A 16,328-nucleotide genomic window follows, 5' to 3' on the forward strand; every position below is an offset into this window, starting at 1 on the left:
TGTGTATACACACACACACACTTATTTATACATACATGTTGTTTTGATAGAGTGTAAGCTCTTTGAGGGTAGAACTGATTTAGTTTTGTCTCTGTAATCCTGGCATCTGACACAGTAGCTGACACATAGGTGCTTAATAAATATTTGTTGGTTGATTGATAGGATGAAAGCAGTGTTGGTGTGACGAGGTCACAGAGGACAGAGAAAAATTGTCTCTTAGGAATCTTTATACACCCACCGCCTCTGACACTCAGACACTTAATGTGGGAACACAGAAAAGTCCCTTAACCTTTTTTTTCAGCATCAGTTTCCTCATCTGTAAAATGGGGATAATAATGCAAATAGTACCTCCCTGAAGATTTGTTGTGAGGCTCAAATAAGATACGTGTAAAGTGCTTTGCAAACTTCAAAGTGCTAAATGAATATGTCATTATTATTGAATCCAAGAGAGGCAAGGAAAACAGAACAACAAAAAAAAGATTAAAAAAAAGAGGAGTTTATCCAGTGAAGGAATTAAGGAAAAGTTTTCAATTATTTGATGTCTCTAGGGTTTGTCCTAGCAGGGAAGGGAGCTCACATTCCTCTAAAAATGTAGAAATGACAGAAAAAAAAGTTCCCTGAGGAAACGGAGTGACCTAATGGAGCTTAAAGACATGTTTGTTTCTTTAAAAAAGAATCTCATTCTCCTTGGGAACTTAGGATTGCCTTGATATATACATGTAGCTTTCATCAACATTGTCTTCCATACATCCTGGGCAGTCCATAGCCTTATGGGTAGAAACACTTTTAGAGTCTTTACTTATTGTCAAGACTTAATTTAGATTTATGGTCTTGAAGGTTTTGTGGAAAAAAGGTTAAGATTGAAAACATCTAGTGATTTTCTGAGTGTGGAAGGTGGAGGGAGGTGTCTGACGTCTATAAATCTCTCATTTTATATTTCTAGATGGAAAAAAAGAATTCTCAGGTGGTTTGAAATAGGGTGTGTATAAACATGCACAGACACCATTCTTTTCTTGAGTTAGGGTGGACTTCTTCAATTAACTTATTTGTGTTCTGTATTTCCTTCAGGCATGACCAAGTACGCTAGATGCCTATGAACTTCCTGGTCACTTTCCTGCATTGGAATTGGAAGGACACCAAGAAAAAGAGTGTATCCTGAGCAGAGCCGCACCCTGCTTTAGATTGTGAACTAAACCACCAGGTCCGGAATCCGCCCCTCCCTGCCCTGAGGTGATGATGGAGACCCTTTCTCAAGATTCTTTGCTGGAATGTCAGATTTGTTTCAATTATTACAGTCCCCGAAGGAGGCCCAAGTTGTTAGACTGCAAGCATACCTGCTGTTCAGTTTGCCTGCAGCAAATGAGGACGAGCCAGAAGGACCTGAGGTGCCCCTGGTGCCGAGGTATCACCAAGCTTCCGCCAGGGTTCTCCATCTCCCAGCTCCCTGATGATCCTGAGGTGCTTGCGGTGATTGCGATCCCTCACGCTTCGGAGCACACCCCAGTCTTCATCAGACTTCCTAGCAATGGGTGTTACATGCTACCCTTACCCATCTCCAAGGAGCGAGCATTACTGCCGGGAGACATTGGCTGCCGCCTGTTACCAGGTAGCCAGCAAAAGTCTGTCACCGTGGTGACGATCCCGACAGAACAGCAGCCTCTGCAGGGGGGGATTCCCCAAGACCCGGTGGCGGAGGAGGAGCCAGACAGGAGGGGCGTGGTGAAAAGCTCCACCTGGTCAGGGGTTTGCACTGTGATCTTGGTGGCCTGCGTCCTGGTCTTCCTGCTCGGCATCGTTCTCCACAACATGTCTTGCATTTCTAAGCGCTTCACTGTGATCTCCTGTGGCTGAGGAAGGCCGCAGAGTGACATTTCATGTGTGTGCCAACTTAGGGGTTGAGAAGGTATTGGTGATGGGATCACAGTGAGGTGTATACGGCAACACTGACCAATTGGTGCAGGGCACGGGGCACTGGGGAAGCCACTTAATTATCTGAAGATAGACCCGAAAGGCAGAATGCAGGACCTCTCAACAAGATACAGGGGAAATTGTACTGAGTGACGGTCACAGCTTGGAAGGAGATTGCATGCATCATCACAATAATTTATTAAATGAACTGTAATTTATGATTTTATCATGTTAAAACATATTCTACCTAGATGTTATACTGTACAAGTATATATGATGTGATCTCTAAATGCAGTAGATTAAAATCAAAATGCTATGTAGAGAAGTAGAATTAAACACGAGAATCAATGTAACAGGTATGCAATGCTGGTTTCCTTTTTTTTTTTTTTAACAAGATGGAAACTGTTTAAAACAAGAACTCGGTCTTGATTTAGTTGATAAGGCATTTTTATACCTTTGCAATTGCACCTAAATTAAAATAAGTTAAATGGACTATAGTTTTTCAGAGCAAATATTTGGGGGAGGGGGGAGTGTTTCATACGTGATGTGTTTGTCGTGCACTATCCTTTTGTCTTTACCTGTAGTTAAAGTTATATGTTTGTTAAAGTGCAGAGCCCTGTAGAGAAGCAATAAAACGAATAGCAAGGAAGGAAAGATTTATTACTGCAGAAAATTTGCATATCTTTTTTTCCCTCTCAAGCCATTTTGCAAAACAAGAATCAGAAGTGTAAATATGTGTGTCCATGCACACACCTGTGTGTTTTATTTACCTCAGGTTTTAAAATCCTTTCAGGAAGTATTTGGGATGCCAGACCTTTATGGACATGAGGGAAATTTTTCAAGAAGCTATGTCATGGGAAAACAGAATCCGTTCTATGAAGAAGTGCACATATGTCACCTTGATCCTCTTCTCCTGTATTTGAGTTTGGGGTTGGAAGTATGGCAAAAACTGGAAGTGATATTTTAATTTTTTCTCTGAATATTGAATGGTGATGGGTGTGTTCAGTTAATGATAGATCTGGATTTAAAATGATAGTGACAATGCGACAAAGCCACTTGGAATTGTATTTTTTTTAATTGTTGGTACAAAAATAGAAGAGTGTCAATACAGAAGAAAGCATCTACATGTTGAGAAAAGTAGCATGCTGATTTAGCTTCATACATTTCTGTTTGAAATGAAAAAAATCACTGTGTATTATCTCACATGGCCCCATGGAGGACCTAATATTAAATGATGGATCTCTGTCCATTGCCATTTTTTTTCCTTATCAAAAAACCCCAACGAACCTGTGGGCTTGACAATTCTAATTTTAGTGAGTTCGGTAAATCCAGTAACATATGAATAGGATTTAACTTGTGGGTATCTCTCTTCAAGTTCCATTGAACCAAGGAAAATGAGGAGAAATAGAAACTGATAAGCAGGTCCCCAATAACCACATTTGGAAATGTAGTTTATAAAATTATGGAACAAATTCACTTTTTGTATTTAGTTATTTAAGTATTTTCTTTTCACACATTAAAACTGTGTATAACAATGCAGTAGAGTTCATCTGATATAAGGCATTGGAATAAAATGAAAAAGATAATATTAGGGAAAATTAGTATGACTATTTTAGTATCAATGCCTACTTAACAATTCAGTATTAGGATTACTGAATCTGTTCAATTCTTTTTCTTGAGATATTTAGGAAATTCATTTGGAAAGACAAGAAATTAGGTTAAAATGCTATATTGTATAACTCATTGGGCATTATGCAATAGATAATCTGGGAATTATTTGGTATTAATAATTTAGGTATCATATTAGCTGAATACTATCCTATATTATGTAACACAATATACTATTGGGTTAGTGTCAATTTCTCATACCCTCCCAGGTTGCTATAATGCATGTCTGACCTAAATTTCTAACCTAGACATTTGCTTGTTTCTATTGCATAAGCAAATTGGAAAATGCATTTTTCTTTTAAAAAAATGTTACATTTCAAAAGATCTTTACATACTTCTTATTTTAAGCTGTGCCATATTTTTGTAAATGTTGGAGACTAAATTTGTTTGTGTACAGTATGTAGAAAAGGACTATCTTGTAGTAATAACATATGATCTAGTATTCCCCTTGTGTGGAGTAGGTTATTTTAACTTTAACCTACATTTTAACCTAGGATGTTCTATGTTTCTTAGTATGAGACCCAGAAATAAAAATTGTTCAGGAAAGTCATACTTAACAATCTAATCCGGACTTTGCACTTAAACAGTGTGAAACTAATTCAGTCTGTGATAGATTGTTGCTCTTGCTACTTTATTCAACTTTCAAAAATTGAGATTAAAAAAAATTCGTATTACTCTTGAATTTTTTAAAGTGGATTCTGCCTGAAGTTATTAGTGTACCTGTGTATCATTCATTTTCATTTGTGAATAGTCAGGTGTTTAAAAAAAACTAAGGGGCCTACAGAAATTCATTTTAACCTCCTGTATTTGAATTCATTTCTGCTGTGATATTTACAATTGGTGTATCCAATATAGCACTACAATTCTACTCCCCATATCAGCTGACTAAAAGACAAGATTTACATACACAGAGATTTTCACACAAATACAATTTCTCATTTTTCAAATACAAGTTTGAATGGACTTAAAAGAATTGAATGTTAGGGCTAGTAGGGATCATAGAAATCATTTATTCCCAACCCCTAATTTTACAACTGAGAAAACTGAGACTCAGAGAGGTGTGAAATCATTTCACACAGAGCCAAGAAGAGAACTCAGGTCTGACTCTGGTCTTTTTTACTCATTTCATTGCATGACAAAAGCAAAAATAAGCAGAGAGTGCTTATTTTTATATTCACCTGCCTATTTTTCCATAGGTGGGCTCTCCTGGATTTCTGTTGGTACCATATTGATTTTGGTGGTAATGCGTATCACTTATTCACCAGCTGTTCTCTATTTGGTTTAGGTAGATTTATGTATTTATTTTTAGCTTATTCCTCTCTGAGAGACAAAAGAGGGTTTATTTGGTGATATATAAGTGAAATGAAAGAATACTGTCGAATGACGTGATTCTTAAATGCAAGGTTTTAAAATTGCTTACTAGTCATTTTTATAATGTTTAAATGATATGTAAAGGACTATAGGTGTTTTGTAAATATTCAGCAAACAAGAGCATGAAGTTTGTTCTTTATCAGTGAACCTTACTCAATATGAATACAGTATTAGCAAAAGAAGACTCAATTCAAAAGTAAAATTTTCAACCAAAAAATCCACAGCATATTTTTTTTGATAATGGTAGATATGGCCAATTGTAGAAGGCATGCGTTGTGGTGATAAAGTTTTATGTGTCAAAACACTAATGCCAGATGACTAGAGAGCTGTAAGATATTTAGGTTTCTGTAAACAAAATGAAAAACTACAAAATTAAATTTGAGGTTGATTTAAATCATGGGTCACAGCCGGAGCTGTAATTATGTGCTGGTTAATCATATTGGCATTATTTATGCAGTTGCACTTTTGAGATTGAGCTATGAGGCCTTCGTCTTTGTTAAAGACTGGGTAATATGTAGTTGAAAATCCCGCTTATTTTCCTCTTGGGGCTATCAATGGACTTAAAATCAAATATTTAAAGGATTTAGGGGTGAAGGTCTACTGATGTCTCCTCTGTGGTTATTAGTTAGTTTGCATCAACAAATAATAAAACAAGCTTTGAATGTCTATCATGCCTCTACACATGGGATTTTTGAACCACAGTGTGATAAAAGGCTTATTAGACAAATGTGTGATATCTCTCTTTGTTAAATCTATTGTTACTAAGCAATAGCTCTAAAATGTTTTGGCTTACAAGCTGTGCATGGTGTATGATGTGAAATTGTTTCAGAATTTTGTGGCCCCCAGATTAATGTCTAATGGATGAGTAAGACAACCTACTCATCTCACTTTTCTCCTTTCTCCCCACTTCTAGGTGCATTGATGTTTTAGTAAGATGCATTTAACTCTAGCCTGTATGAGAATTCAAGAGTTAGCATTTCCTGCAGTGTTTTAATAGAAAAGATCTTAAGTTGTGTTGATTATCCTTTAAAACCTACCAGCTAGTTGTGGTTGTGCTGGGGTTGCCTGTGTATATTTGTATGTAGATGTATATGTATACATAAATTTTCAGATGCCAAACTGAAACAGAAATACTATTTTGCATTTTAAAGAGAGGACTAAGTAGGGGACTTTATTCAGGTTTATATTTCATTTCTCTCTGAAAGAATTTAGAATTTTTGACCTCCCATTGGTTTACTAATAAATTCTTTCCTTTACTTCATTCTCATAATTTGCTTGATTCTTCCTAAAGAAGTCATCTGATTTACAAAAAACAAAACTTTACTACAGAAATACTTATATGACAAACAAAGGACAAAATCAAACGTCATGGGATGATGGTAATTAAATCAGAAGACAAGGATTCATGTCAGTTTATTCATCCCTATGTGAAGACCAACCTCTTCCCCCAAAGGCTATACAGTGATAATGCTATATCTCATGTATCTTTTAAGGATATTTTCCCTACACCACTTTATAGTCTATTTCAGAATAATAATAATATTTATGTAAAAATTAGTTCATATTTTATTACCTGAAGTAGAATGAAGATTCTAAGCATTTGATTGTTTTCCCCTTTGAATTGAGGTTTTTTTTCCCGATAACTTATTTTTTCAAAAGAGATGAGCAAGACTTTTGTCTATGTCCCCTAGTAGGAATTGACTTCCTCTCTTGGTGTCCTTTTGAATTGTACAGAACAGATACTGATTTCTTTAATATTTAAGTGGGGCATTAGCTTCACAAAGGTATATAAACAGTGACGTATAAATAGTAGTTCCAGGATTTTATAGCTTTAAGACCTTAAAAACTATCCATTCCAACCTCAACCAAGTCAATTTTACAGAAGTCAAGTCACTTGCTTTAAAGTCACATAGCTAGTTAGTGTTAGGAACTCAATGTCTTATTTGTCTTTTCACCTGAACAGTTTATTTGAACAAACGCTTGGTACTTCTAATGAACAATGATAATTTGGAAGTACATTTCTGAGAAAAACAGATAAATGCCACCTCCCCCACTCTTCATTAAATATTTATTTTGTTTTTGTTACTGAGTGTTTGGTTTATTTTCATCTGGGGTACTTTATGCTATCTTTTATTAGTAACAGTACAAGAACAGTTAATTATCACTCATTAATACTCATTAAGAAGTCACCACCACTCCCAAGTCATTCCCTTTAACCATATCTCCTCCAACCCCACCTTGTGTTTCTTACCAAATCCTTTCTTTCCAGTGGTAAATTTCACTTAGACTGGAGCTTGAACTGCTTTGAATAATGAAATTCAAAAATAGCTTTTGTTGAGCATCTGTTGTGTTCAAGGTGCTACATTAGGTGCCAAGAATACAGACACAAGAACAAAACAGTCCCTGTCCTCTAGAAGCTTACAGTCTAATGGGGAGACAAAATATGTAAATAGATGAATCAGGTGAAATGTGTAAATACATGAAAGAAACCAGTTGATCTTTGATTCCTGAACAAAGAGGGCCAACATTTGATGGGTTTCCTGTTTGCAATAGTAGTGGCTACTGGTTGCCCTTTTCATCAGTGCCCTTAATCTAACCAGGATTTAACACTTGAAAGACAAAAGTAGAATGAGGCTTATTATTTAGTTTAAGAAGTAATGAGGATGTGTATTTTTAAGGGTATATACATTGGCAGTCATGCTCTTACACTCTTTTTAAAATCTCAAAACATTTTTGGGGAGTATATTAGTGAAAACTAAATAGATTTTTTTTGACATAGCCAAACATCAGAATACATATTTGTATTTAGTTCCATGTACCATAAAAGCTATAAATTATATCTACATAAAAATTTTTAGTCATTTTTAGTTGTGTGCTGCCAATTATGTGTAAAATCCTGATGGAAATATGGTACTTACCAGGTTGTGATTATATGTACTTAAATGAGTTTGGATGTATAGATAATTTATCAGCCAATTATCATGTGCTTTATTATTAACTCACCAACTGCAGGGAGTAGGTATGTGATAAAAATGGGTCTATTACGTGTTTGTGGAGATTTTATTCATATTGTATACATTTTCAGCACAGCAGCCATTGATCAATGCAGAGTATAACCACTTTTGAGATTTAATCCATAGCCTCCTAAGTGGCTTGTTAGCTTTTGGGCTTTTCAATGAAGATGGCAGCACATGACTTTTGAACTCCTGAAGTGTGATTGATCTTTTAAAGTTTACCTCACATATAGAGGCCATTGTTTTATAAAAGTGCATTTCAGAGCTTGCCCTGCTGTGTTGTGTTTTCATGTAAAAGACATCATGATGGTAAAGTGTATCCTGAGCTCTCTGGATTATACTGCATTCTTGAAATCAAAGGTGTTGTTAGTGTTACTAATTATTATATCTTACGGGCAATCACTTTGCAATATATACCAGGTAAAATATTCAACAACTCTTGAAGTTTGCCACAGTGTGACTTTTTTCTTCTTCATATTCATAAGGATGTTATGAGCTTAGGCCCTTTTGCCAAACCCTTCTCCAATAGGTCATTGCCCTGAAATGCATTATGGTAAGCTACAGAAATAGCGGTCCAAGGGAAAAATAAAATCTCTCCATTTGTAGCACATCCCCAGGGATATGGGCTATTGTGGTGTCCTTGTCCTAGGCTGTTTCCAAAGGGGCTCTCACTTTTTCGTTTGAAGTTTACCGTCAGATGATCCATAAGTATCAGTAGTAGATAATATTAGTGGAGAAAAGAATTGAATGGAAGTAAAACAGATCAAAGAGGCAGGTGCCTCTTCAATGAAATCAATTTGGTGCTGTCTATGATATCTTTTATTAGCAACAATTAGCATGGTGGTACTATCCTTATGTTGTACTTTCAATATTCTTTGAGGGATTTTTCTGAAATTTGCCCTATGGGATATAGTTTACCAAATGCCAATGTGTGGGGAGATACCCTTGGAGAAGGAAAGTCAGTTCTTCAGAGTAGTAAAGTCTGGTAGTGATGGCTAAAACAAAAGTTGTAGTTGTGAGATTCTAACATGACAAGCAAAACTCAGTCGCGGAAAACAGGAAAACCAGTAATGAACTAGATATGCCACAAGCTTCTTTTCAACAACCCTCTTGTTTCAACAGGATCTTAAATGGCTTGAAAATGAACAGCATGTTCAGAATGTGCTAACTATGGCGAGACTGGGAGGATTTGAGTTATAGAGAAGCTGGGAGGATTTGAGTTATTCTAGCAATCAAAAAAAGAGAGTCAAATTGGGCCCTTTTTGTTGAGATTTTCTATCCTTAGGTTGCTAACACCCTGGCAATTTCGGACACATGACCAAGGCAAATTGTACTGAAAAATGCAGACAAACCCCAGCATCCTTTGAACTGCTTATTACATGTTCCTTTGGATACATAAGCTGACTTAAAGAGATGATTGCAATTGGATTTGAGGAAACGTTTACTTTTTAACTTCTAGAGGTTCTATTTTCTTCTTTTTTTTCCTTGTGTCATATATTCACTACTACTTGTATATGTTTTGCTCATTTGCCATATGCAGGTGTGAAGCTGGTTCCACACACAAACTTCCACCCGAAGTCTCAGAGACTCACTGTTCCATTTGTACGTTCTCATTCTTCTCTAGCTTTCTTCAGTTGATAATATTCCAGTCAAATAGCTTAGATTAATACTGCTAAGAGGCTGTTAACTCAAGTCTGTGACATGTTTCATTTGCAATAATGTGGATAATTTATTTTAGAAGCTTTTCTTTAAAGGGGTAAGTAGCCCTACAGATATATGAGCTGCTGGGCTGTGTAGAAATATCGTCCAAATGTTGCCAAATATTGACTTTGTGAAGGGGATATGAAGCTGCTGTTTATAAATCTGAATGTCTTAAAAGCATTCTTTGCTTGCTTTTTCTGTCATAGATGGTGTCTTAGAGAGTCCTGTGTTTTTTTCTTCCACTGATCCCTATTTTAATATATGGTATTTTTGTATGCCAGACTGATGTCTTGTCCTTTGTATATGTGGCAATGTTGATTTTATGACAACTGTTAAAACATTTGTTATGATTAAAATTCTTAAAATGATTTCAAATAGTCTGGTAGTTTTTATTTTTTTTGAAAGAAGAAAAATTGGCTGGAATTTTTATCCATCAGTTACGCTAAAAATTTTAATAGGCTTGGGTAGAAATAAAGCAAAACGTAATTTCTGAGCCAAGGTTTTTGAGAGTGAATCTGACTTTCAAGTGGCCCCCAGAAAGGCCAAAGAAAGCATTCTTTATGGGTTTTGTAAAGTCCAGATGCAAAACATGTTGCTGAGACTTGAATTTTGAGAGTATGCCATGCCCTGACTGATGTTTTTAGAAATGATGCAAAAGGTCGTCTTTTCTGGTACCCTGGTGGGAGCCCCACTGAGAGCACCTCTTCATGAGCCTCCATTCATTCAGCCATAGCATGAGCTGGCCATGGTAAAGTGTTAAGTTCAGAAGACAAATGTTTTAAGGAAAAGGACCTTAGGCAATATGAACTCTTTTTCAAAAAATTTGGGTCAATTAGGAAGAAGATGGGCATTCAGAGATCATACATCCTCCTCATTATACAGATGAGGAATGTGTGACCCAGAGAATTTAAAGGACCTATCTGAGGTGGCAGAACCAGGAGGAGATTCAAATTCAACCCCTCTATAACTAATGTGGCAGATGTGTGGGGAAGGGAGTAAATACTGACTTTTTCTGGTAACTAAAAAATTCCCACAGATTTAGCAGTTGACGATATGACTGTGAAGGAAGTCTCAAATCATTCCATAACACTAAACAGGGCTTGATACATGTTACTTCTTTTCTTGAAAAGGTTAAATGATTATTTTGCACATATCTAAAAAATTTCCAATGTGAGATGATCTAGCCTTAAAGTGAGGAAGAAAAAAAAAAAGGTGCCCCCAGCTATTACTGGGCATATTTGACCATACTTGAGAACTTCCATCAACACAGTTAAACAGCTGATTAGAAAGTTAATTCAAAATAATGTGATGAATTGGGGTGAAGAGAGGATAGAAGATGATAGATAAGCTTTTTCCACTGGCTAGGGCAAAGGGACTATGGGCTTTGTAATGCAGGCGTCTTAACTCTTTAAGTCATGGGCTATTGGGCACAGTTGGGTAAAACAGACCCATTCTCAGAATAATGTTCTTAAATGTGTAACATAAAGTATGTAAAATTACAAAGGAAATGAATCATATTGAAATAATTATCTATGTGTTTACACTTTTAAAAGTTCATAACCCAGGTTAAGAACCACTGTTGGGAAAAGAAATATGGTAGAACCAGAGTTTATGGTATTGAAATAAAGATCATACATTTATAGGATTAAAATTGGAAAAAAAAAACCCTTAGGGTCTAGTCCAATCCCTTATTTTATAGATGAGGAAACAGACCTAAAGAAGTTGTGACTTAATGGGGCTGGAATTAGAACTCAGGTTATCTGACTGCAAATGCAATATTTTCCACTACATCCATTGTTGCCCACTTTGGTAATTGCTGTAGCACTCCAGGGGCACAGCTTTGCCTGCCTCAAGAGTAAACAGGTAGAAGGAAGAGAGTGGTATTTTTGCCACCATCCTGGTCCAGTCTTGCTAATCACATAGCCTCACTAAAAGAGTGTTGGCATATGTGGTCAGGATGGATAGTAGGTGGGAAGTGATGGTAGATGGTGAAGGGAAGGGAAGCATTGTGGATGTTTCCCTATCTTTTCTTTTTACTTCCATTAGACTTGTTGATATGTCTTCCCCCCCTCCCAGTTAACTTCCTCCCCTTACACACTTACTTTCAGTAACTTGGTCAAATTCTGGGAGCAGAAGCCTGCCTAGCTGCCAGTAAACTATTTTCTTAATACATTTCCCTACAGTAGTAAAAAAAAAAAAATTCTTGGAAGCTAATGCTCCAGTGTAAAGAACACAGCGCCAGAGTACCTACAGCTGGAGATGGAGTAAAGGTAGATGATCCGGAGTAAAATATGGACCTATCCCTTCTGTATAGAGAATCATAGAGCTGAAAGAGACCATAGACATCAACTGGTTCAAATCTTTCATTTTAAAGATGAGGAAACCAAATCCCAAAGAGGATAAATGACACAGGTGCCCAAAGTGATGCCAATAGTAACAGAAGCAGGATTTGAACCCAGATCCTCTCATTCCACACTATATAACCCTACCTTTTTTTTTTGGCAGGATAATTGGGGTTAAGTGACTTGCCCAAGGTCACACAGCTAGTACATATGTCAAGTGTCTGAAGCCGGATTTGAACTCAGGTCCTCCTGACTCCGGGGCTGGTGCTCTACTCATCGCACCATCTAGCTGCCCCATAACCCTGCCTTTTAGTGATAAAGAATGGGGGAGAAGGAAGTTCATGTGTTATAAGATCGACAATCTGCTAGAATCCATAACTGGAATTAATCTCTGAAAAGGAAGAATGGTTGAAATAGAGCCAATCTAGTGTGGTAAGATGTTAAACTTGTGGTAAGAGTGGTAAACTTGGGAGTCAGGATTGTTGTTTGTTCTTTGTTCTCAAAGAGGACCAAGACATGGGGGAGGTGATGCCATAGCATGCAAATGAATTGGATTTAAATGAGGTAGGGCTGTGCAAAGGCACCAGCCTTACTTTCTCCTCCTGAGCCATCTGGGTCCAGTGGCAAGACATAGATCAGGACAATGGGAGATGGCCCAGGATGCAGTGGAGGCCCTTGGCCTTTTTAAGCTAAGGTCTTTAACAGGTCTCAGTTTGCCTGAGGCAGCACCCATTCAGTCATTAAAGCTTAATAAGAAAGGAAGCAGAGAATGGCCTCTTTAAAGATCCCCTGGGTTTCTGGCCAAAACAGAAGCAATTGCTATTTACATTCATTCTGAGCCAATCAGGACCCAAACGATGACCAAGGATAGCTTGGCCTGAGACCTATAGTTGGCCAATCAATGATAGCCCAGTGACTTGGGGTTAAGGCTAGTCTTTAAGAAGTAAAAAAGGGTTTCAGAGATTAAAATTTACATTCCCTTAGGGCAGAGCACCCACAGGTAAGGGTGTGATACCCTATCTGGACTGAGGTTAGGGGGAGGAAGGAAGGAAGGAGGGAGGGAAGGAAGGAAGGAAGGTAGGAAGGAAGGAGATTCTGTGTATGCTATTTCCATTCTGAGCTTTTCTGAGTTTTCTCATCTGTAAAAACAGGGATAATAGTGCCTATAGTGCTGATCTCAGACTCATTCCAAGGTTTAAAGGAGATTGGACCTGTCCCAGTGAGGAAACTTTCTACAATGCAAACCAGTAAGTACTTTTCAATTTATAATCTTAGTGCTTTGCCTGGGACTCTGAGAAGTTAAGTGATATGCCCAGGACATAAAGCCAATGTGTATCAGTTAGGTTTTGAACCTATGTCTTCCTGACTTGGAGGCTATCTACTCCACCAGCTCTTTCATAATCTACCTAAAACAATTTGCAAATTTTAAAAGCAATATAAATATTATTGTTATTCAAATGCCCTTCTAGGCCTCCTCACTTTTTATATCTACTCTTCCTTAGATTGACATTCAGTCATTCAGTTGTATCTGACTCTTCATGACCCTGTGGACCAAAGCAAGCTAGTATTGTCCATTGGATTTTCTGGCAAAGATACTGGAATGGTTTGCCATTTACTTCCCCACTGGATTAAGGCCAACAGAGGTTAAGTGACTTGCCCAGGATCACAGAGCTAGTAAGTGTCTGAGGCCATATTTGAATTCAGATCTGTTTTATTCTAGGGCCAGCACTATCCACGGAGCCATCTGGCTGCCTCCTTAAGTATGTAGTTGTTTTTATTTTTGTCATCCCATTCTCCACCCCCCCCATTATTGCTTGGTTTACTAGAGACTCATACGGTATCGTCCCATCTGGACCCCAAATCTCCTCATGTTGCAATTAAACCCTCCCTTATATATTTTCATAGAACTGTAGAATAAGAAGGAACTTTAGAGATTACCAAAAGAGAAGTTATGTGATTTGCCCAAGTTCATTCACTAGCAGAGATGGACTAGAACCCTGAATCTGTCCAGAGATTATTTCCCATAATACTGAAGCAAAGGTGATATTTTCCTTGTGTAATAATGGGTTAATCAGATTAATATTTAGCTACCTAATTTGTCACCTCTCCCAGAAAACATCAGAGCTGGGAATTTCAGGCATTAAGGGCAGACCATTTGGGGACATATCTTTGGTCAGGAATAGATAACCTTTTAGGTAGGTGTCCCTCAAATCACACCAAGTTTATCTGAACTTGAGACAGGCATGTGAGCTGAACCCGGTCTCCTGGTGCCTCATCTAATCCACTTAATCATCCTGCTTCCCTCCACTCTACATGCCATATGGTTAGAAAAGGCCAACCATTTGAGCCCCACAGATGTCTCATTTGAGACCTTCCTATTGAAAATAATAGGAGACAACCAGTCATCAGATTTTGCTTATCTCATATGTTGGAAGGACAGAGGTAGATGGAGAAAGATGTCAGAGTAGGGCCATGAAGTCTGAGTTGAACTGAAAAGTAGGAAAGGGTTATTTTGGCAGAAAAGTGGGTGGAGATATGCTGAGCTTCAGCCTAACGGGATTTGCGGAGTGGAGTGTGTGGAAACAAATCAAAAGATAAATGGTTTATAGCTGAAAGGGGCCTTAGAGGTCAATTGTTCCAACTCTCATTTTACAGATGAGGAAACTGAGGCTCAGAAAACCCAAGTGACTGCGCAAGGTCACACAGACACTAAGTGGCAGAGCTGTCATTGGAAGCCAGGTCCTAAATCTCTAATTCCATTCTCAAACACACACAAGGAACATTTTTATTCCTAGACAACTTCTTGTTTGTACATCCATTTTCCTTTCCAGTAGATCACGTTCATTGCTGTGTGTGGCCATGTTGCATTGAGTGACATTATGCTACTATTCATTCCTCATCACTTGTTTCTTCTTTGTCTTGGTGACCCCCAGGATATGCCCCAAATGAAACATTTTGAAAAGATAGCTTTTAGTTTAATTTCCAGAAGTGGATGCTTCCATAATATGTCAGTGTTTGTGTGTGAAAGGAAACTGGGTCCTGACGACATGCAAAACGATAGCATTATTATCACCTAGGCATCTAGGTATTTCCCTTTTCCTGTGTCATGTGTAAGAAAATTGAAAGTATAGTCATAGGGTAAGAAGGAGCCTCTGAGAGGGACCTTACTACCTCCCAAGGAAGCCCATTTCACTTTGGGACGACCTTAATTGTTAGAAAGTTGTTTTCAACATCCAATAAATCTAGTTCTCTATAACTTCACCCATTGCTCATAGTTCTGCCCCTGAGGGTCAACCAGAATTAATAATAATAATAATAATAAATTTACATTTCTATAGCAACTTAAGTTTTACAAAGTGCTTTAATATTACTTCACTTCATCCTCACAATAACCCTGTGAGGTAGAGGTTGTTATTATTAACCACCCCATTTTACAGATGAGGAAACTGAGGCAGATGGAGGTTAAGTGATTTCAACAGGGTCACACAGCTAATAAGTGCCTGAGGCTAGATTTGAACTCTGGCTTCCAGTTTCCACATCGGTGATGAGGTTTAGACTCTGGGAGCCCCCTTGAGCTCTCCTTGAATCTTCCCACTAGATGAGGTGTTTGCCTGAGGCCATAAGCCCTTCATTATTGCTGGGCCCAAATCTCTAGGTTACTCTTAACCTAGCCTAGACCTCCATTGCCTATTCCCACCCTTGATCCTATCAAAGTGTCTATGCCCAAATCTGTTACCTCAAAACTAACCTAGGCCTACATTGTCTGTCATCTCCAGGTAGCCTTCAGCTACTTCCCACCCTTCATCCATTCTCTTGGTTCCTGGAGTCTGACTTCACCCCAGTCCCATCAAGCTCCTCCTTAGACTCTTCTTCAAGACCCTCCCTAAACCCCTCCTCCCATCACCCCAGGACCACCCTAGATCCCTCCCACAATCTTTCTGTATGTAAGTTTCATCACCTCCATGGGGTGCTCAGATTCCATCTACCTCAGATGGAATCTGGTCCGCTTGTGAAAACAAGCATCACAAATGGTGAGATTTCTTAAGACTACCATTATGGCAAATCTGCAATAACCTTTGTTTTTCTTTGGCTACGAGAAGGCTTGAGTCGAATTCATTCAAGCAGGACCTGGTGTGTTGGTATTTTGGGGTCTCAAACACCCCTAAAACATATGGTTCCCTGACCTCATCGTCAGGACTCTATCCACTATGCCACCTAGCTGCCTACCAAGTCTAATACTTCTTTTGTATCACAGTCCTTTAAATATTCGCACACCATCATTATGTCATGTATTGTTCCGTTTTTCAGGCTATTCATCCTTAGG

General features: G+C 38.0%; 1 protein-coding gene across 3 annotated transcripts in view; it reads left to right on the forward strand.

Moving 5' to 3' along the window:
• Positions 1–10,030, forward strand: part of RNF152 (ring finger protein 152) — a 115,788-nt gene extending 105,758 nt beyond the window's left edge. For all 3 annotated transcript variants that reach the window (XM_036755716.1, XM_036755711.1, XM_036755722.1), the window contains one exon: positions 1,069–10,030. In XM_036755716.1, coding sequence (XP_036611611.1) covers positions 1,234–1,851 — 618 coding nt within the window. In that variant the 5' untranslated portion in view covers positions 1,069–1,233 and the 3' untranslated portion in view covers positions 1,852–10,030. The remainder of the gene's footprint in view (positions 1–1,068) is intronic.
• The last annotated feature ends 6,298 nt before the right edge of the window (positions 10,031–16,328 follow it).

This window comes from Trichosurus vulpecula, chromosome 1 (assembly GCF_011100635.1).
Source record: "Trichosurus vulpecula isolate mTriVul1 chromosome 1, mTriVul1.pri, whole genome shotgun sequence".
NCBI classification, from domain to species: domain Eukaryota; kingdom Metazoa; phylum Chordata; class Mammalia; order Diprotodontia; family Phalangeridae; genus Trichosurus; species Trichosurus vulpecula.